General features: G+C 38.0%; 1 protein-coding gene across 2 annotated transcripts in view; it reads right to left on the reverse strand.

Annotated features, from left to right (window-relative positions):
• The window catches only part of UBE2U (ubiquitin conjugating enzyme E2 U), a 65,165-nt gene that overhangs the window by 26,558 nt on the left and 14,976 nt on the right, over positions 1-23,631 (reverse strand). For both annotated transcript variants that reach the window (XM_024764770.1, XM_024764771.1), the window contains exons 5-7: positions 20,363-20,483; positions 12,090-12,138; positions 4,650-4,738 (exon numbers count right to left, since the gene is read on the reverse strand). In XM_024764770.1, coding sequence (XP_024620538.1) covers positions 4,650-4,738; positions 12,090-12,138; positions 20,363-20,483 — 259 coding nt within the window. The remainder of the gene's footprint in view (positions 1-4,649; positions 4,739-12,089; positions 12,139-20,362; positions 20,484-23,631) is intronic.

A 23,631-nucleotide genomic window follows, 5' to 3' on the forward strand; every position in this document is an offset into this window, starting at 1 on the left:
AATTTTGTCAGAACTTCTTGAAGTTAAAATCCACCCCCCCCATCACTATCATACCTTGCCCTTGGGGCAGTTTTGTAATCTGTGTAGAAAAGCATCCTCTATTGCCTCCATAGTACATTTCTTCCTTCCTTTCCTTCTGAGGATTACTGGACATTGCTTCTACTCTGCTTTTTCTATGACACACCTATTGTCCAACATCTGTATAGGTTGATCTGAAAAATTTTCTTCCACTCTGGGACTGTTGTGTCCAAAGAAATATATAAGCACTAACTTACCTTGGCATGTTTTATTTTCACATATACTATCTTATGCTAACCACAGAGGAACTTAAAATAGAGTTGAATATTCTTGTCAATGAATAGAAATGAAAAATGAGGTACAAAGACTAACCTAAATTAGGTTAAATGACTAACCTAAATTCACTTAACTGTGTCTGCAAAACTAGTATAAGGCTAGGAGTCTCTAACTTCTGATATCAGGTTCTTCCCACTAGGGCTTTTCCATTGGCTTGCATACTGTAACCACCTGGGCAGCTGTAAAAACTACTACCCCCTGGTCCTGCTCCCAAAGATCCTACTGTAATTGGTCTGGGGGTGCACCCTGTACACGGGGAATGTGCACGAGCTCCTCTGGTGGTTCTAAGGAGCAGTCAAGACTGAGACCACTGCATTAGAAGTTGATGATACTGCTTCTTGCATCTAAATGCATTTCTGGAGACATTTGCCCTCACTGCTAGCTCAAAGACTCAAGGAATGAAAGTATCCTAAGGTGAAAGCAAGCATTCCCATGATGCTTCAGGCTGTTTGGTCTGTCCTGATGACAGCAAAGAAACATCAGGAAGCCTCCGCTCACTATTACAGGGTACACTGATTTGAAGGAATTCTTTTTGTATAACATAAACATTTCCTTATGGGGATCATATTCTGTCATTAAGCTGCTGTTGCCCCACAGCCAGATGTATTGGTTTGTTCTCTGCCAAACTTTTAATTTGCCATTCTGTAGTGATGGACAGAGAATAGTGGATCGTCAGTACATTTTCCCATATGATTGTCTATGATTATGAGCAAATCATTCTAATTACTGAAAACGTACTGCACATACTTCAGAGTTTGAATTTAAATCTCAAGTTATACAGAAATTACAATTTTATATCATATTATGGAGGCAATATAATATAGAGGGAAGAACAAATATGGAGTCAGAGGACTTGGTTCAAGTCTTTGGGCCACAGCCCACTTGTACTAATAAATATTAGCCACACTTACTGAGCACTCACTATGCACTAGGCACCATTATAGCGCTTCAACGTTATGATGTACGTTCTGTGATTATTCTCATTTTACAGATGAGAGAACTGGGACATAGAGAGGTTAAGAAACTTATCCAAGGTCACACAGCTAGTAAATTGCAGAGCCAGGATTAAACCCTGGCAATATGTATCCAGAATTTACACTCTTACCAATATATGATAGTCCATGTGTGACCTTAGGTAAATTACTTAGCTTCCTTTGGTCTTGGTTTTCTCATGTGTAAAACAGAGTAATAATAATGCCGAGCTCATTGGGTTGATATACAACTCTGCATGACATATACTAGGTGTTCAATAAATATTGGTTGATAAGTGAATAAAAGGACAATAAGATTGGGATGATTAAAAAAATACAGATTAAGAGGTACAAACTACTATACATAAAATAAATAAGCTACAAGAATATATTGTACAACACAGGGAATATAGCCAATATTTTATAATAACTATAAGCAGACCGTAACCTTAAAGAATTGTGAATCACTAAGTTGTATGCCTGAAACTTACATAAGATTGTATATCAACTATACCTCAATTAAAAATAAACAAGAAAAACAATATGGAGTATACTCTGTAAACTGTGTTATACAAGAATAAACTTACTAGTATTATGGCATACGTGACCATGTATAGATTTGTGGCACAAAGATATGCAATAGAGTTGATACTCAAAAGCATAATATAGGGCTTCCCTGGTGGCGCAGTGGTTGAGAGTCCGCCTGCCGATGCAGGGGACACGGGTTTGTGCCCCGGTCTGGGAAGATCCCACATGCCACGGAGCGACTGGGCCCGGGAGCCATGGCCGCTGAGCCTGCGCATCCCGCAACGGGAGAGGCCACAACAGTGAAAGGCCCGCGTACCGAAAAAAAAAAAAAAAAATCATAATATAACCTTACTCATCACTATTCGTAAAATGAAAAGCTTTTAAAAATATGCACAAGAGTTTAATAATCTTTCCAGTGATAAAAATATAACTGTAGAAAAGGAAGTTATTAGAAGTTCCCCCTTTATTTCTGAGTAGTTAAAGAAGCATTCTATAATCTAACAGCTTCATCTTTCTTATTGCCAGGAAATTAAGCCATTAAAAAAGATAGTATTGGATCTCATCCAGTTGAACTATCCAAAGACAAAATTGGCCAGCAGCACATGTAAGGTTTACATTTAATTTTTTTTAATTAAGTGCCGGTTATTATTGAAGGAAAGCTTTTGAAACATTCTTATGACAAATCTCTGTAGGAAAGAGAGGCAGAGCGATTGTGAAATCTTGCACCAAGGGCTAGAATCAAAGTCTCTGAAATTCTTCTGGGCTAGAGGTAACCATTACCAGCTATTGCCTTCATAAAGAGAAATGAATTACATACTAGGTTAGTGACAGATGTAGAAACAACTTAAATATTTTGGTGTCAAACTCTTTTGAAGAAGAAATTGTAGCCAGTGATACTTCATTATTACTTCCATTTTTAAATTATTCTTTATTATAAGACAATCATTTCGGAATTTCTTTGTTTGGGCATGTGCTTCTGTTTTTTTCCTAGCAGTCTGGAGTTTCCAAGAGCCTTCATACATTTACACGTTATTCCATAAAGCACCATCCTATAACAATCTGTTTGTTTTTTGGTTGAAGGAGTTGGACGCTGAATCATTCCCTGGAGCATGCCAACTGCCTCTTGACACCACATCTGTTAAGGGTTATCACCTCCTGGAACCCATCTGAGCTCCTCAGAGCCTCTTACATAGCAAGTACTCAAGATGTGTTTGCTGAATTGACTAAGAAGCACTCAATCAAAATATTTTAAATGAAGTAAACGTTCATGTAATCTGGTATCAAAATCAATAAAACTCTTTTACACTGATAGTGTTGTTAAAGACTACTCCTTAAAGCACCTTGAACAAGTTATTTTTCTTAATCACTAATTTACGAGTCAGTGAGGAAGATAATATGTAATCACAAAAAGTTACTAATAACCAACATCCTGAAAGAACAAGTAATTTCTCAGAAATTATTGACCTCACATTTTCATATTTATTAAGCTTAGTACTCCTTTTTGCTCTAATTTGTGTCTTAAAACTAGATATGATTTTTTTTTCCTGGGTGATATTTTGTTCTCTTAAAACCAATTAGTAGACTATCACAATGATGAGATGAAACACGATGAGACCACAAATTAAGGCAGTGGTCATGGAGGTGGAGTAGAGGGGAAACATTTGTAATGTTGCAGGAGATAAAATCAGTAAGGCTTAATAAGGGAGATAAAGAGGACTAGGAAATGTCTATGATTCTGGCTTGGCAAGTAAATGCTAGAACGGTGATCTACCACTAACCAAGAGAGGTAATGAAGGAGGGAGAATAGGTTTTGGAGCAACATAATGAATTCACTTTGGGACATCTTGGGTATGAGGTGCCTTATTACACAGTTGTAAATATGCATTCAGAATTCAGAAGAGAGCCTGGCTAGAGATGAGGCTTTAGGAATTACTGGCATGTGGGCTAATGAAAATCATAGCGATGGATGAGGTCTCTCAAAGAGAGCTGGGCAGAGAATACTGAATGAAGAAGTTATTGCTAAGGAAAGAGGCAGAGGAGCCTTTAGGAAGGTAAGAGGAAAACCATGGATACATGGTGTCTTCTAACTCAAGGAGAGCATAGCCAATAGGATTTCAAGTAAGATAAAGACTAAAAAAATGTAATCACTGAATCTGGGAATTTGGAAGTCCACTGATAACTTCAGAATGTACCATTTTGCAGGATAGCTGAAGCAAAGTCATATTTCAGTAAATGTGTGCCGACTGGCTAACCTACTTTGATACAAATAATGAAACAGTACCCTAAAGATTAGATTAAATGGGACCAAAAAGTTGTCCAGCTCTCCTATTCCATCTTTCTAGTTCTTAATGTATGATGGTAACAGATGATTTTTCCTTTGACTGATGTAATTGAGCATCCCCAGGTTTTCTTGCTGTCTTTCTACTTAATAATATCTCTGGCTTTGGGGATAATTGTGTTTAGCACCAAAAAGTTTCCTCCTGCTATGAAGGTTTCCTTCTGGGGTAAAGGGTGTAAAGTAAAGCTCAAACGACTGAGAACTTTGTCTTTTATTCGTCCAATTGCCTATCTTTCCTTTGGGCTTTTAATCAGACTTCAGTCCAGGACTCTTTACAAAAGAGGGACTAAATGAACAGTTGTTGAATGATTAGTATATAGAGCCAACAAAGAAGTTTATCACCCTCAGATTCCAAATATGTGTCAACTAGTCTTCGAAAGCAAGACAAGCTGAGAATGTTGAGATTAATATACCAACCCCCCTCCCCTCAAAAATACGACAAGGTTAGATCACCTTACATGGAGTTCTGTAATATTCTGTGGCTTTTGATGTGGCTATTCCAGACCATGTCTTGTAGTAATCATAAAATGAGACTGATTTAATTGATCTGAAAATACAAAATAAGATCAGACAGTGAGTAGCATGAAAGTTTGCTTTTTAAAATTATTTTTATCAGAGTGGACTCTTTCAGATACCTTGTCACAAGACATCAGGCTGATCTGCAAATTCTCACATAGTTATTTCTAACAAATGAATCTAACATAATTTTCCATGAATACATGCAAATCACTAAAAAAGGTCCAACCAAACCAGTTTTCTATAATAAATGTAAATGTGCATCCATGTGCATATTATAAAAAGAAAAATATAGGTTTAAGATAACTGTGCCTTTCATGACTAACATTGAAAAGAACTTTAAATAAAACATCATAGCTGTACATTTTCTCTTTCTACGATAAACAACTTTCTTAAATTTCTATGCCAAATTTTAGTAAAATCACCTTTATTTTCCTTTTATTATGAGGGAAATGAAACACCAGAATTGAGATTAGTTTAATCTTTACACAGAATCTGGCCACTTTCAATGAGGGAAAATAAACAACTCTTTTCTAATATTACTGCCAGCACATTTCCTTCCCTGTGCTAATATTACCAAATCCTAATGGGAGAGCAAAGACTGTTACAAAGTATTAAACGGGACCTATGAAACAGTCTCTTACTCTTAAATAACTGCATTTCCAATTTTTTTCTTACAATCTTCTTGAATGCAGAGATTCTCAACACTCCACAAACAAAACATTACTTTCAGATATTTTTCAGACATGTGAAATCATCTATTAACTGACTTAAACAGATGCTTAAACATCAAATATAAAAGACTTTATGTCTGTTTTAATTTTAAATTCTTAGCTCTTTGGAGGAAGAAGCAAATTTTCAGTTATAATAGGTTATTAGCATTAATTTTTATAGGTAAATCATAGGTACCTTAATAGCTGACTCAATTTTGAAATTAATGGGGGCAATATCTAAATTTGTTAATGCATTCATTTACTTAAATGATAATTACGGACACCTAATTTTAAGACTAACATTTTTCAAGTGTGTTATTGCTTTTGTAATCACACTTAAGTAGAAATCTGAAACTTGGTAAAGATAAATTAATCACTACTATTATTGCTTCCAGAGCTACATGCGTGCTTTATACTACTAAATGATATACTAAACTAACATTAATTTGCCAATGAAATGTTTCAGCATTTGGCAACTGGAGGTAACAAAATGAAAGGTTGCATTATATCTCCTGCATGAAAAAGCTTGTGATCAATTTGCTGTCACAGATCACTTAGCAGACAACAATGACCCAAGAGGAAGGAAACTGTCAACATACTGTCTCGTGAAAAAAAAATACACCATCTTCAGGCACAATCGTCTCCATTGTTTTTTGTCTGTTTGATGACGACCCATGACCCTCTCCCTTCCCAATGGTGTCCTGTTCAATTTCAAGCTGTTAGCCTTCAGGGGCTTTCTTTTATTCCCCTAGAATAATTAAAAATATTACCCTAAAAGGTATAACTTTAGTATAGTTTGAATATACAAAACAGAATGCCTCAAACATTTGGGAATATCTGCACTTTCAATTCTATAAAGGAAATAGCCTCTTAAAATAAGAGAACAGTAACCATTTACTATTATTCAGATAAACTATGAAGGGATGTATACGGCATAAAAAAATACATGTGTTTATAGTTTCAACCAATAACAGGAATTTATTGAGTATTATTGTTGGCATTATGAATATGAAAAAGTAGAAGACATAATTTTAAACTGAACCTCACAGCTTATTATTATTCTGTTGGGAAAATAAGATATATATCTGAACTATTAAATAGAATAGCTTTATATATTAACATAATAAACTGTTACATCATTTAACATAGACATTTGGAGACTACAATGACAGATATTTCTTTGGCAGTGGCAATAAGCAAAAAAAAATTGGAGGAGGGAGCTGTAACTTTGTTTTGGAGCCATTAGGGAAAGTGTCACCTGGATATGGACCTGGGACAAAGGAAGGAGGCATTTTAGGCCAGGGAATCAGTATTAGCAATAGCTTAGATGGCAAGGAGCATGGTGTGTGCTTGCCTACATACAGAGGATGTTGGGGGAAGAGGTGAGAGTAACAAGATAATTGACTAGAGTAGAGAGTTCTAATTTCAGAGGAATTGGAATTAGATAAAAATAGGTGAAACTAGGCAATGCTGGGTCTTCAAATTTAGGCAGAGAATGGATTAGACTCGATTCAGTAACCTTGATTTATTAGGTGATAGACAGTAATCAGAAGTTCTCAAATAAGGCAAGTAAACTATGAAATCAGTGATTGAGTAAGAGTTTTCTCTGGCATTAGCATGCAGAGAGGATTATGTGAGAGATTAAATGTAGGGGGACCAGTTAGGAAATAAATTCAGTAACGCAGGCAAGAGATTCTGAGAGCTAAAACTCGGGTGGGAGCAAAGATCAGGAAGGGGAGGAGATGAATCTACGAGAATGCTAAAGAATTGACTGAACCAGTTGCCTGATAGGGTGTGAAAAGTGAAGGAATTTGAGGGTCAAATATTCTCCCAAAACCCAGAAGACCACTTAGCTTTGCTATTAATAGAAAGCGTCTAGAGAAACCGAAGTAAAATATGAGTTTAATTTTAAACATGGGTTGTAGGTGATGACCTTTAGGAGTGTGACTGAGAAATTGGGACTGGAAATAAGAAATGTAGGTCAAATCAACACAAAGGTTGATAGATGACGCCATTAGGGAAAACAAACTCCAAAAGAGTAAGTAAGTGTTTAGAAAAGAGTGAGCAGAAACCAATTCACAGTTAAGGGGGGGCCTGTGAAAGAAACCAAAAGGATCATTAAGGGAAGAAGAGAATCATGGCAGCGCTATTTCATGGAAGCAATATCCCAACCATCGCCAAAGCCTGATGACTAAATTCTTAAATATCTCTGGATATTTAGTCACGTATTCAACAGTATCATGACTAAGAGCACAGGCTCTGGAATCAGCTGGCCTGGGTTAAAACACTCTGGCCCCATTTCTTATTAGCTGTGTAACTCTGGGCACGTAGCCTAACCTCTCCACGTTTCCAGAGATAGAACTTTCTCCAGTGGTGGTTGTGAACATGCATAAAAACAGCCAAGGAAGCGTTCAGCATCCCTCAGCACTCAGTGTCAGCTGGTCTCCTCAACTGCCTTGGGTAAGTACCTCATCATTTTTCTCCTGTAAACTCTAAACAGCTTCCTAATTGTTCATCTACCTCAGTCTCTCCCTATTCCAGGTTATCATGCCTCTGCTTGAAAGCCACAGTTGGTAAATACTTCTGTAGGACGACATATAAACAACTTTTAAATAGAATTTGAGGTTGTTCATCATCTGGCCATTTCCAACCTTTTCTTCCATCATTCATCTCCACATCCAGAGGCTCCATCACATGGAACTTCCTGGTGATCCTGAGTGTACCAAAATATTACATTTCCATGTCTGTGCAAGCACTTCTATTAGAGAGTCTTTTGCCCTCTGTGCCTGTCAAAGTCTTACTTATTAAAGTTCAGGTACAATAAAAATAATACAGACATGAAGGTTGTCACAGTGGATATTGTGGTTGCCTCCCCGATAGCTGTTCCATTCTTCTCCCATTCTGTACATGCCCTGTGGTCTGATGGGACTGACCCTACCCCTGGCTCTAAGTCAGTTGTGTGATAACTAGTTTAGGGACGGGAATCTGACCTAAATAGCTCCAATCAGAGTGAAACTTATTCTAGCTTTCTAATACATCTTGATCTCTGAGAGTGTTGATGCTCTTTGTTCTTCTTCAAGATTGCCTTGTTATTCTAAACCCTTTGCATTTCTAGATACATTTTAGACCACCTTGTCAGTTTTCAGAAAAAAAATAAGGCTGCTGAGATTTTGACTGAGACTGAATTGAATCTATAATTTGGGAAGAGTTGACACTGTAGGAATATTGAGTCTTTCCCAAGCCACAAACTTTGTATATCTCTATTTCTTTATGTCTTTTAAAATTTCTCTCAGATATATTTTGTGATTTTTCAGTATGGATACCTTATTCATCTTTTGTTACATTTTGATGCTGTTGTAATGGTATTTTTTAAATTTCATTTTCTATGTGTTGATTGCTAGTATATAAAAATATAGTTGATTTTTAAATATTCATCTTGTATCCAGGATCCTTGCTAAATTTACTGATTAATTTTCAAACTTTCAAGCTTTGTATATTCATTTGGATTTTACTATGTATATAGTTGTATTGTCTGTGAATAAAGATGGTTTACTTTACCCTTTCCACATTTTATAACTTGTTGTTTTTCCTTCCCTCATTGCACTGGCTAGGACTCCAGTACAATGTCGGATAGAAATGGTGATAATGGGCATATTTGCATTGTTCCTAAACACAGGAGAAAAGCACTCAACATTTCACATTTAAGGGTGAGGTTAGCTGTTGGATTTCTGTAGACTCCTTTTATTGAAATAAGGAAATTCTCTTCGATTCTTAGTTTGCTGAGAATTTTTATCATGAATGGGTATTAAATGTGTCTCCTGGATTCACCTAGATAAGTCTATGTTTTTTTTTCTCTTTATTTGGTTAACTAGGTGAGTTACAAGGATTAATTTTCAAATTTTAAACCAACCTGGCTTTCCTGAAATAAAGCCCACTTAGTCATGATGTACTATCCCTTTTTATATATCAGTGGGTTCAATTTGTTAATATTTTGGTTAGGATTTATACATTTCAGATTTAAGAGGTACTGACCTATAATTTTCCTTTCTTGTAATGATCTCTGATTTTAGAATCAGAGTTTGGAAGTTTGGTAGCATACTCACTGTCTCTATTTACTGGAAGAGTTTGAATGCCTTTTTTAAAAAGATTTCATTTGAAGTAAATTTAGATTTCTAAAGGAGTTGTAAAGTTAGTTGAATAACTTCAAAATTCAACTTTGTTAAAGTTTAATTTACATTCAATAAAATGCATAGGTTGAGTACAGATTGATGAGTTTTAATAAAAGCAGACCCCTGCATAACCATAAGCCCAAACAAGATATAGAATATTTTCATTAGTCCTGAAAGTTCCCCACTGCCCCTTCCCAGTCAATCTCCCTTGACAATTTGGGCAATCACTGATCCAATCTCTATCACCATAGATTAGTTTTGCCTGTCCTAGAACTTCATGTACATTGAATTGTACAGCACGCACTCTTTTATAACTCTGGGTTTTTTTTTTTCTCAACATAATGTCTGCATTATTATTCCACGTTGTTGCATGTATCAACAGTTCTACTGCTGAGAGTATTCAATTTATAACTATAACACAATTTATTTATATATTCAACTGTTGGATATATAATGTTGATTGCTGATGGACATTTTAGCTGTTTTCAGTTTGGGATATTATGAATAAAGCTCCTATGAACAGTTGTGCGCAAGTCTTTTGGTGAATATAGACTTTGATTTCTCTAAGATAAATACTTTAGGAGTGGGTTAGAGGGCAGGCGAATGTTTGACATTATAAGAAACTGCTAAACTGTTTTCCAGACTGGCTGTGGGCGTGTCAAATGGTACAACAATGTACACAGCAATGTAGGAGAGCTACAGTGCAATCACAGCCTCATCAGTAACTGGGATTGTTAGTTTCAGCCAGTGGTGTGATCTTCCAATCTCTCCCATCTCAGTAAGTCGCCGCAGTACCCATCCAGTTCAAACTACAATCTAGTAATAACCCTTGGTTCCACTTTCTCTCATTCCCCACATCAATCAAACTAAGTCTTGAATCCATCCAATTCATCCACTTATCTCCCTCTCCATATCTATGTCCTCAGCCCTAGCTCATACCACCCCACCTCTCCCCTGGTCTACTAAAATAACCCAATAATTCTTCTCCTTGCTTCCACCTTAGATCCTTCACAATTGATTCCCCACATCGAAGTTAAAGTAGTCCTTATAAAATGTAAATCTGATTATGTCTTTCCTCTTCTTAAAAGCTGTCCAGCTCTGTCCCGATTCCTACTGAAAGGTTAATGAAATGCAAATTCCTTACCTGGTTTATAAAGCTCTAAGTGATCTGGCCCTGTCTACATCTCTTACTCTATCTCCTACCCATCTCTTCTTTCCCCCTTGCTGTGTTCCAGCTGCATTGGCCGCCTTTCGGAGCCTCTAACACACCACTCTCACATCCAATTTAGAATCAATACCCTAGTTACTCCCTCTGCCCTGAATCTCACTGTACCTGTTAAGACATCACTCTCTCCCAACTTTTCACCCCCTTTTTCTTCCTTTCATTGTCACGAATCTCGATTTTTCAAGATAACACCATTTACAAGTTTATCTCACCATGCCTCTCGAGTTGTTTCTGACTAAAGTTATAGTTAAAGTCTTTCTCCCAGACCCCAGATTTTATAATCCTGTGATCAGTGCTGGATCCTTATGTTGCCGTCTGGTTACCTTGCTGCCTGTCTGATGAGGGACTCATTGCCCCAGACAAAGAACCAAAGGGCCAAAGTTTTCTCCCTGTAATGGGATTTGCCCTTCCTCCTGCTCCTGCCTGAGACAGACCCCACCACTGCTACTGGCTGGTCTTCATCTGAGTGCTAGGGGACAGACAAGGTCAACGTTCTTCCTGTCAGGTCCCAATTAATCATTCTGTCGGTTTTTCTGGGTCTTCTAATTCTGAGCTTCTAACACTTCCAGGCACAGAGTCCCTTGACATAACATTGTCTCACATTCTGGGACAGAGCCCCGATCTGAGGGTTCCTTTTGATTTCAGTCCTTTGGGAACATTTTACTATTATTAATCCACTAAGAGGGTCCTTGTTTTGGAGCATGTATAGTATAAAACCAAGATAGATCAAGTATTATGTCAACACTAGTAAGCTGGCTGTTTTCTGCATCTGATTAACTATCAGAATAAGGCTGATGGAAATGCTAGAGAAGCTGAATACTGAAGAACCTACACCTTGTCCAGGTGTTCAAGGCTGAATTGATGTCACATTGTCAGGTGGTCTCCCAAGTGTACAATGGCTTTAGCTCTAACTCTCACCATTTTCCTCCAGGACTTTATCATCTCCTAAATTGCTTGGATTTTTGTGATCTATAATGGTTGGATCTATTATGTAGACAACATTTTTTTTCCTTTTCAGAAATAAAAACTAAAAGAATAGGCAACTAACATAGTTACATCAATTTTAATTCAATAGACTAGAAAGAATTCAAGAGTCTCCATATTCTTCCTGAAAACATCATTTTTAAAAGGTATTGGAAGGGAAAATATATTTAAATGAAAAATAATTTTTCTAAGTTAAAAAAATGAAAATACAATTATGATAGAAAACACAGTTTAAATCAATTGTTCTTTTAGTGTATAAATTGGCAAAAAATTGTATAAAGAAAAACTTACCTGTTAACTTTATCTGGCTCTTTAGGTGACTCAGAACTGTCATCTTTTGCTGTAAAGAAAAATATGAAAAGATTCTAGTTTACTCGGAAGACTGAATATATGGCCTTATGTGCATTCTTTCCAAATCCTCAATAAGATGGTAAGAAAGGAATAAAAATAAAGTATAAAACCTCAAGGAGCTCAAAAGAAAGATGGCAAGAAAAATTTTCAAGATGGAAAGCAGATGTCAAGTGGTAACTATCTTAACAGGCCATAAAAATTTGAAACCTAACGACCTGATGAGGGAAGGCCAATAAAAAGCAAGCAGATTTACACTTCAGAACTTGAGAAGCACTCAGGTATTGGAGGTACCAGATACCTCTGAAAACTGACAGGTATAGCATGGACCCCAAAGACATAGCCTTCATCCTATGCAACCAGAAGACCACCACTGCCCAGGCAGAAGGGAGTATGTCTAATTCTGGAGAAACTGAACCAGAGAGATTCAGGAGATAGCAGAACAAGAGTATGGTAAGCGACTGAAGGCAGGGAATAAATCAAATAAATCGTATTGGATAAGAAAGATTCCTTATTCTCACTCTCTGTCCAGCTCCTAGAGTGTAAGTAGTTAACATCTCTCTCTTCAGGCATAAGACTGGAGGATTTGTCTCAGAAAAAATAGTCAAGCCTAGCTAAAGGTAAGGTCAGGTCCCCACTGAATAACCCTATAACGAAACAAAACCATCAACAAGTCCAATCTGTATCCAAAATTTCCAACCTTTTCAATGAATGATTTTCATTCATTGTGTGTCCATCATACAGATACATAGTCAAAGATCAGTAGATATCTGAGTAAAGTCATTATCATGAAGGATGACAACCAAAACAAATAAGCAGGAAGAAAATAGGAACTAGGAACATACTTTTCTGGACATTTTCCAGAATACAGAACAGAAAAACAAAGAGATGGATAATAGGAGAAAATAGATTTTAAAAAATCAGAGTAACAGATCAGTTGATCCCATGTCTAAATCTTTGGAGATTTAGAAGAGAGAACAGGGAAACTGGAGGAGACAGGTATTATAAAAGAAATCATATAAGAAAAAAGTCCAGAACTAAAGAATTAGAGTTTGAGATTTAAACAGCCTATGAAATGCCCTACATGATGAATGAGGAGGAAAAAAATTTTCAGACTAAAGTTTAACCAAATTATGAACATACGAGAGTGGGAAAAATACACTTTTAGGCATGTGAAGTAATAAAAGATTTAGCTCTCATGTACTTGGAAGCTCCTGGAGGAAGTGTTCCAACAAAATGAAGGAGCAAACCAACCAAGAGGAAAAGGAGGGATCAAGCAAGAGCTCCAATCCAAGAGGCAGACCAAAAGGTCACTCCAGGATCCCTACGAGAGAACTGCCAATTCAGAAAAGGAGGAGGCGCATGAGTGCCCCAGCAAAGACGTCTTCCAGGGGAAACAAGGAAACTGACTGAATACCTGGTGTGTGTGTTTTGTTTGTTTGTTTGTTTGTCTTTACAGCTCTGTCAGAAAGCTTAGGGGAAAAATAAACGGTAGATATTTTTAAAAAGAACAAACAAAAATCCAAAAAACAAAAACAAGGGAATGAAAAAACAGGCCATTTGTACAAGAAAAATAATCATTCGTGGCTCACCTACGACGAATATTTACTAAGTCATATCAATGTAAACCAACAATACTAGGAGAATGGGGGAGAGAAAATGTGAGTGGAAATGGCACATAAAAACTAAATCTTTATCTCTCAGAAGAAGCTCATAAGTAATATCTAAACTGAAAACCCCAGAAATTTAGTACAGAATAAATTTAGAAATATAGTGGTGAATTCCAAAAGAAACAGATAAACGTGTTGAAAGCTGTTGGTACCTTGTGGGGTGGGGACGGCTCTCAGCCATGGAAGGTGTGGCTTCCAAGGTCTGCTATATTTCCTTAAAAACCGATTGGTGTTATCTGTCCTTTAAAGCTATGCACAAATACTTCTTTGATAGAAAATAAATACTTAACATCTTTAGTAGAGACTTTGCTGAAAAGTTCCTGGAACATCTGGTGCAGTGAAATACAAAAAAGGACAAAAGAGGTCTGTAACTCCAGCAAACAGATCCATATAGGCCATCCTGTTAAAGTCAGGTTTTCCACATCTCCTGACATCTGTAGACAGCAGAATATCTGGAGTAATACTGTAATCATCAACAACAAAACTGGCTCTGAATGATGGTGCTAAAGCTCATGTTCTTTAATGAGAAGCTACTGGACTAAACTTCTCTTTCTCCTGACATCAAGAAAGAATCTTTTCCAAAGGAAAGGGTATTCCTATACCTAACAACCAGTACTCTCTTTAAGATAAAAAAACCCAACACCTGAAATCCTACGAGACATCACCTGCTTCAACTGTAGAAACAAGTTCCTCTAAAATTGTTCTATTCTTAAGAGAACTTTAAAAAGTGAACAAATTGAGACCTTAAATTGAAGAAGAATCAAATGCTTATCACAACATCTTCCTAATTGCAAGGAGGATGGGATGGATTTGCACAATCATCAGGGTTTTTTTAAAAGTACCTAATGTGAATTAGTTGTCTCCCTAATATTTTTATAATTCTTCTCTATTCTTGTATTTTGACTGTCATAATATCTGTCAGTAATTATATTATAGTTTGTTTTTTTTTTTTTTGCGGTACACGGGCCTCTCACTGTTGTGGCCTCTCCCGTTGCAGAGCACAGGCTCCGGACGCGCAGGCTCAGTGGCCATGGCTCACGGGCCCAGCCGCTCCGCGGCATGTGGGATCTTCCCGGACCGGGGCACGAACCCGTGTCCCCTGCATCGGCAGGCGGACTCTCAACCACTGCGCCACCAGGGAAGCCCTATATTAGAGTTTTATTTAGATAAGAATCTGAAACTTAGTAGAATGATTCTCCTGTAACAAAAGATACAGGAATATACACATGGCTAAGAGAAAAATTATTATCTTAGGCTTGGCTACCATTATTCAGTTTCGTTATTTTTATATTCTTGTATTTTCTTTCAACCAAAGTTTTTAAAATTATGTGAACCCTATGTTTTAAATATCAAAACAAACACGATAAACAGAAAATAATATAATTTGACCACATAACCATATAGAAATAAAAATTCACGAGGACAAACTGGAAAAAAGAAAAGATGTATAAGTTTACAGTAGTTCCCCCAGCCTCCCAGTGGGTGCCTAAAACCACATAGAGTACCAAACCCTATATATACTATGGTTTTTTTCCTATACGTACATACCTATGATGAAGTTTAATTTGTAACTTAGGCACAGTTAAGAGATTAACAACAATAGCTAATAATAAAATAGAACAATTTTAACAACATACTGTCATAAAAGTTATGGGAATGTGGTCTCTTTCTCTCTCAAAATATCTTGTACAAATTCAATGCCTTTTCCATCTTAACTAAGCTCTTATGCATTGTGGCCATATCTTTTGCAGTTTGAGGTACAAAAACAAAACAAGCACAAATTTCTTTTTCTTTCTTCACAGTTTCATGGATAGAAGATTCGTTCTTACAACCTCAGATATGATTTTTTTCTTTCCTTATTTAGTTGAGAACTTTCACCTTTTCACTTAAAGGAAGAACTTGGGACTTCTCATTGGCATATCTGAATGGCCAGTGGCACCACTCTTGTGCTTTGGGGTCATGATTAAGTAAGATAAGGGTCACTTGAACACAAGCACTGCAATACTTCAGATATCAGACAGTTTATTTGATAACCCAGATGGCTACTAAGTGACTAACAAGCAGGAGATGCTGGACAAAGAGATGATTCACATGCCGGGCAGGATGAAGCTGGATGGCAAGCGATTCTACCACACTACGCAGAATGGTGCACAACTTAAAACTCATGAATTGTTTATTTCTGGAATTTTCCACGTAATGCTTTCAGACCATGGTTGATCACAAGTAACTGAAAACTTGGAAAGTAAAACTGAAGTTAAGAGGGTACATGAAATCCCTTTGTAACCAATGAGGAAGTAGCACTACTCAGAATCTCGGAGGCAAAACTTATGCACTGTCTCCTCCCAGACCTCCAAGTTTTCATAAACAGATAGAAGTATAACTTGGAAGGCACTTGAAAGATCCCCTTGTCCAACTCCCAACACTGGGCAAAAAGTTCTTTGACAACATCCCTGAACAAGTCATTAAGCTCTGCCAAATGAACACTAGTTATGAAAGCACACCTTTAGTGATAGGGTGTTTACTACCTGTCAATGCGGCCTTGCCCATTCTTAAGCGACTTGAATTGTTGGAAAATCCTTTCTCATGTTTGGTCAGCTGGGACCTTGACGGACTTCACCACTAGTGATGCTGCAACTACAGTGGCATTTGCTTCTAGAAAAGATCAGTTACCCCAACTGACTATACAATTTATTTAGTCAACTGGAACACAGAATGAAAGGGAAATAATTGTATCAGGACTGTTCCAGGCAGTCTGGTATGTGTGAGCACCCAAACTATAAGTAAGGGAGTCAGGGTCCAGGCCACAAGAAGAAGAGGCTTGCAGGACATGGGAAGGTCATCAGGACCTCCACCAATCGTTTTTTTTCTTTTTTGTCTGTGTCGGGTCTTCACTGCTGCACACAGGGTTCCTCTAGTTGTGGTGAGCGGGGGCTTATTCTTCGTTGTGGTGCATGGGCTTCTCATTGCGGTGGCTTTTCTTGTTGTGGAGCATGGGCTCTAGGAGTGTGGGCTTCAGTAGTTGTGGCACGTGGGCTCTAGAGTGCAGGCTCAGTAGTTGTGTCACATGGGCTTAGTTGCTCCACCGCATGTGGGATCTTCCCAGACCAGGGATCGAACCCATGTCCCCTGCATTGGCTGGTGGATTCTTTACCACTGTGCCACTAGGGAAGTCCCCACCAATCGGGTTTGAACTCAGAGTTTGTGCATTCTTGTCAACACGCCAAGGAAAAGGCTGGTATTCCAGAGAAGGGCCCACCAAACCAGAGTCGGGCAAGTTATCATTTTGCACATGCTTGGTAGAAGGGCACTTGCTTTTCACATTAAGCTTGTGTTCAAATAGCTTCCCAAGAATTTTTCATAGACTAAAGGTCTGCTATGAAGTCAGGTCTCTTCTCTTCAGTACTTGGAAATTTTAATTCTTTGATCCCAAATGAATGACTTTATGTTCACCTCATTAAATTGGAGGCGGGGGCGAGGGGCAGGGGGAATGCCCAGGGTGGCTCTCTGGCCCTGCAGCTTGCTGTGTGTGGCCTTGGGCTAATCCCTTCATCACCGATCCTCAGCTGCCTCAGGGGAAGAGGCTAAGGATCAGATGAATAAATGTATGTGAAAGCATTTTGTAAACTATGAAGTAAAATCAGGATCTAAATTTATGTGGGGTATTTTTTTTTTTTCTGTACACGGGCCTCTCACTGTTGTGGCCTCTCCCGTTGCGGAGCACAGGCTCTGTACACACAGGCTCAGCAGCCATGGCTCACGGGCCCAGCCGCTCCGCGGCATGTGGGATCCTCCCGGACCAGGGCACGAACCCGTATCCCCTGCATCGGCAGGCGGACTCTCAACCACTGCGCCACCAGGGAAGCCCTTTATGTGTATTTTTTTCATTCATTCAATCTACAAATTTTTATTCAATACTTATAGCCAGAGACTGCTACCTGGGCACTGAGGATATTGCTGTAGCCGAAAATTAATGCCTACGGATATGATACAATTACCTGCCTCTTGAGTTTCTCATGTACACAAGTAACTATCTGTTCCACTTTTGTGTTATCCAAAAATGGGATAATTTCTCCTTTGCATTTTCCAGACCTTCTTATTAATATATTAAACGTACATGAAAGTTGATTCTTGCAGCACTGTAGTGGAGACCTTTTCTTTTCAAAGTTGTTACAGGAAATGAATTCTCATTGGATGCAGTTTTTCACAGAAAACCACATGGTACTATGCTACCATCTAATTTAGAGTGAACGCATTTTTCTGCACTTCATTTCCCACCACAGCAGCTGCCTCTGCTGTATCACGGCACTCTTTCCCTATGAAGCACAGAAAATCATTTTCTTCCTGGCGCTATAGGTACCACTCCAGTCCTGCTGTGATGGCAGGCAAGCTGAAAACTATTTGCTGTCTTGGATTCCCACATATTTCACCAACACAAATAAAGCATATAGTGAAAACCTACCAAAGCACTATTTGCTTTGTCACTCATTTGCTGGGTGATTTGGCAACTTGGACAGCTTTCCTGTCTGGTCTGTTGGCAAAGCAGGAGGACTGAAAGGAGTGAAGGGTGATGTCAGTCTGAGAGAAAAGAAGAAAAGAAAGGGCGAACTTGTCTTGCGGTTTCTTCTCATCCTTCTCTCTGCAGGGCAAAACCAAAGTCATTTACCATAGAGAATTCTTTAAAACCAGTTTTGAAATTTGCATTCACCAGAATATGGACATAGCTTTGTACAGAATATTTCTGTGTAATGACAGTATTGTAGTGCATGACAAAAGGGATACGTATCGTTCATTTGCTCATTCCACAAACACTTCCTGAGTGCAGAGGACCCGGGGGTGGGGGGGGATGCTACAGTATTCTGGTTGGTCAGAAATATGATCAGAGTGAAGCGGTACCATTCCTCTGTGGACAGACCAGCCTCAAAACTGTCAGGGAATTTCGAGGAACTCTGCGACAATCATGACATATTTGAAGATACTGGAAAAGATGCCTGATCAATGTTGCATCTGACCCAGATGCCCTGTGGAGGAGGACCTGACGTGGCCACAAACTGTACAGACCTGACTAACGGGCTGGCAGGTCCTAGAAGGGGATGGAAGAAGAGATAGTGGACATCTAATGGAGAGAAAAAGCACAAGAGGCATCAGTTTGGCAGAGTGAGTCTGAACAGCAAGTCCTGCTGATTGGGGAGCTAATAGTGCCAGTTACTGTGTGAGGCTGCTGTGCACTGCTGAAAGGAGGGGCAGAATGTAAGGGAAAGAGCTATGTCACTAGGATCCCAAACTTCACTTGTGGCAAACACCCCTGGGCATAAAGAGCCAACAGCATTGCTCTGCTAACTGCAGAGAGAGCACAGGAGCAATAGAGGCGATGGAATTAAGAGTCAAGAAAAGGTTGCTGGCAGGATGAGACGGAGCAGACCAACGGTATCAGGAAAACATTGGTCAATAGAGCAGAAAGACTGAAAAGGCTCAGATGTCACTTCCACATGGATTCTTTGAAGGAATACCTGGAGGAAGAATTCTCCAGAAAGAAAAATGCTGAAAGCTTTCCTAATCAAGGGGAAAGGAGTCCCAGACCAGTAAGATCTGGGGGGTGCTAAAGGTGAAGTCTGAGAAATATCCATTACAGATCAGAGAGTTAAAACTGATGTCATATCTTTATGATGGGTAGACTAGTTTTGATCAGCACCATTCACCCATATGACCATTACTTTTATTTATTTATTTTTGCAGTACGCGGGCCTCTCACTGTTGTGGCCTCTCCCGTTGCGGAGCACAGGCTCCGGACGTGCAGGCTCAGCGGCCATGGCTCACGGGCCCAGCCGCTCCGCGGCATGTGGGATCCCCCCAGACTGGGGCACGAACCCGTGTCCCCCGCATTGGCAGGCAGACCCTCAACCACTGCGCCACCAGGGAAGCCCGACCATTACTTTAAAGATACTAAGCCTATGATTTTTGGTAATCTTTTAAAAAGGACCACACTAAACCAGCCAGAGAAAGACAAATATCTTATGATATTGCTTATATGTTGAATCTAAAAAAATGATAGAAATGAACTTACATACAAAACAGAAATAGACCCACAGACATAGAAAACAAACTTATGGTTACCAAAGGGGAAAGGGGGCGGGCAGGGGTAAATTAGGAGTTTGGGATTAATATGTACACACTACTATATATAAAACAGACAACAAGGACCTACTGTATAGCACAGGGAACCCTACTCGATATTTTGTAATAACCTATAAGGGAAAAGAATCTGAAAAAACAGATATATAAAATAGATATATATGTATGTATAACTGAATCACTTTGCTGTACACCTGAAACTAACACAACATTGTAAACCAACTATTCTTCAATTAGGAAAAGAAAGGGATCACACTGATGGATCTGAAAAAGAGGTACAGTAGGAGAGATCTTAGTATGACTTCATTACTGAAAATGGATACAGAAAATATTGCCGTATACAAGTTACTTGCTAGATCATTTACTTGGTATAAATAATTAATAACTGGCAAATAACAATAAGTAGGCACTTCTTACATTGTAATGGCTGGTGGAAAAGTCTTAGAATTATTTGCCTGTACAGAGTTTCATCTTTAATCAGTATATGGGCTGCTTCCAAATTCACTGGATTTTCTAGCACTGGATTAGAAAGCATAACCTATAGGAAAACATATAGAACATAGAGTTTTTAAAGTAACTTTTTTCTTAGAGCAAAAAGACAAACCAATACATACAACATTCAAGAAGCATTCATTAAATGCCTACAATGTATCCACCTGGAGATAGAGACAAAGACAAAAGAGACATGGTCCCTACTCTCAAGAAACACTTGATCTATCTTGGTTTTATACTGTACATTCATGAGACAAACATTAGGATCAAAGCAAGTTACAAGTTCCTTCCTGTAACTTATTTCTTCCTATCACATAAATTTAAATTGATTTTTTATGGAAAGGGAAGTAAACATTAGAAAACATTGAAACATTTCCATTAAAAAATACATTACATTTTAACATGAGATCATATTTAGATCGTGAATAAACAAACACATGTATTAAAAACTTGCATGCAATTCAATATCCCTCCAGATCACTGAATGCTTAACTTGGTATCTGTAGTAGTTTTCTATTGCTGCTATAACAAATTACCACAAATTTAGCAACTAAATCAACACAAATTTATTATCTCACATTTCTACAAGTAGGAAGTCAAGGTTGATTGGGCTGGTTTTTCTTTTCCAGACTGAACAAGACTGAAATCAAGTCGTCGGTTGGCTGGGCTCTTACCAGAGGCTCTGGGAAGAACATGCCTCCCAACTCATTCAGGCTGTCTGTTAGCTGAATTCAGTTCCTGACTTCAGTATTTGTAGGACTGAGTTTCCCGTTTCTTTCCTGGTGATTAACTGGGGGCTATCCTCAACCCTGAGATGTCTCTCGCCAGTCCTTACACTTGGACCCCTACGTGTCAGAGGCAAAGGTGTGAAAAATCCTTCTCGTGTTTGCTCCCCTCCTGTCATATCCTTTCTCCATCTTTACTGTATTTCTCTGAGTGACTCTCCTGTCTTCCTTTTCTGTTGTTAAGAGCTCATGGGATTACTTTGGGCCCTCTGCATATTTCAGGAATAACCTTTCTATTTTAAGGTGAGCTGATTAGTAACCATAGTTCCATCTGCAAAGTTCCTTCACACCTAGATTAGTGTTTGACTGAGTAACCAGAGAATGGGAGTCTTGGGGGACATCTTCAAAATTCTGCCTACAATAGTATTTGCACATCTGGACGAAATAGGTGACCAGTAGTAACTAAAACTTAATAGTTCTGCTAGACCATGATCTTGTTTATCTGGCATCTCAAAATTAATATTAGCCCAAATTTGAAAAATTTATTCAATAATTCAGTATACTGAATCTTACGTTATAACATACAAATTAGATAATAAAATATAGCCAAAAGAACAACTACCAGAATGTCTTAAGTGTAGATACAGGTCAGAGTGGATTACTGTGGCTTAAGAGTCATGGAAATGATAGCAATCTTTCACTAATAAAAGCAGTAATCTGACATCTGATATTTCAAAACCAACAAGAATTTTCTGCTTTTTTTTTTTTTTCTATTTGGAAAACACATTGGGCTATATTTCCCAGAATATTATAATTGCTTAAATAAGGATTGCACTATATCTTTCAAAGTGGGTGGGAAGCAGATGAAACTTTTCTTCAAGAGCGAGCTTTTGCTCTTTGGCTGGAGAGATAATCTTACTCAGAGAGGCACATCTGGTAAAGTTTATTCAATAGTCTTTGCATTGACCACTGTGCCTAAGACCTTTTCATATAATATATACACAAGCTATTAAGTATATTTAATGATTTTTTAAGAACTAGAATGTAAGGAATAATTAAAATATACAAATCAGACACCCTGCTAAAACAGTAAAAAAATAGAATAACAGTCCAACTTTTAAAGTCACCATGTGATAGTATGAAATAATATAAAAAGCCATCTGGAGGATAAATACAAAAATCTGAAGCATCAATAAACAACTGTACCAGTGGGTACATTTTGTAATATCCAATTAGTTATAGCCCATGAAATTGGAATTTCTCCTGTGGATGAGTGTTGGTACTTACTTTTTCATTGTATGTGGAAGTACAAGTTTTCAAAGAAATCAAGATTATAAAAATTTTAGGAGGAGATGATTAGCATATTTAGACTTTAAAATATTTTAAACACCATTTCAAGTACCACCCCCTTGTATAACAATGTGATAATTATAAATGTGTCTCACCTGTTATTCAAAAGGTAGTAGTCAGAAAGCAATCTAAATTTAAATTAAATAAAATGAAAAACTCAGTTCCTCAGTTACAGTAGCCACATTTCAAGTGCTCAGTAGAACATGAGACTAGAGGCTACTATATCGGACAGCACAGATATTGAACATTTCCGTAAGCACGGAAAGTTCTATTGGGCAGCACTGACCTTCAAAGTACTATTAAATAGCCATTAAAATATTAATTTTAGCAATCTGGAAATTACTCGAGATAAAATGTTAAGTGAAAAAGAAATAGGCTATATAATTTGAACATATACACCATCATTGCAACGACGTAAAAATTCAGATTTGTTGCTTCAATCATGTTACTTAGTACCTATCACACAAATTAGACTTGTTTCCTGACCTCAGGGAGCTTACAGTCCAACAGGGGAAGACAGATAAGGAAACAGTATATGCATTAGAGCATTATAGCGAGAGATCTGCTTAGGGTACCACTTTGCAAAGAAAACCTCCTTCCCACCAAAACCAAAGCCATCAATTTCACCTAGGAAAGGAAATCAGGAAAGGCATTGCAGAAGAGGGCTCTACTGACCTGACTCTTACAATGTGAGCAGCTGCTTGCTGAACAGACTGAGAAAGAGGGAATAAAATGGGCTGCTGGTCAGATGCGGAACTGGACTGAGCACTTTTTAAAGCGCAAGACTGACTTAGGTTTGCAACTTTAGAGTTTAGAACTCTATAAATGCTTTTTAACATGAATTGAACCAAGCACTGTGAGTGGAAAAAAAAAAAAAGAAGAAGATATCAATATATCAATAGGAGCTGGATCCCACAGTGTGTTTGGGAGAGTTAAAGCCGAGGTGTGAGAAGTAGATCATCATTTGTCAGGCAACAGAATTTGGGCTTGACCCTGCAGGAAATGTGGAATTGAAGATTTAAAACCAAAACACAAGAGACAAAATTAGAAGAAAATGCTAACAACAATAGGGTAAGGAATTTTCTTTATGATTACCAGTGATTTTCTTTTCCTTTCCAC

This window comes from Neophocaena asiaeorientalis, unplaced genomic scaffold, assembly GCF_003031525.2.
Source record: "Neophocaena asiaeorientalis asiaeorientalis breed wild unplaced genomic scaffold, Neophocaena_asiaeorientalis_V1.1 scaffold135, whole genome shotgun sequence".
NCBI lineage: Eukaryota > Metazoa > Chordata > Mammalia > Artiodactyla > Phocoenidae > Neophocaena > Neophocaena asiaeorientalis.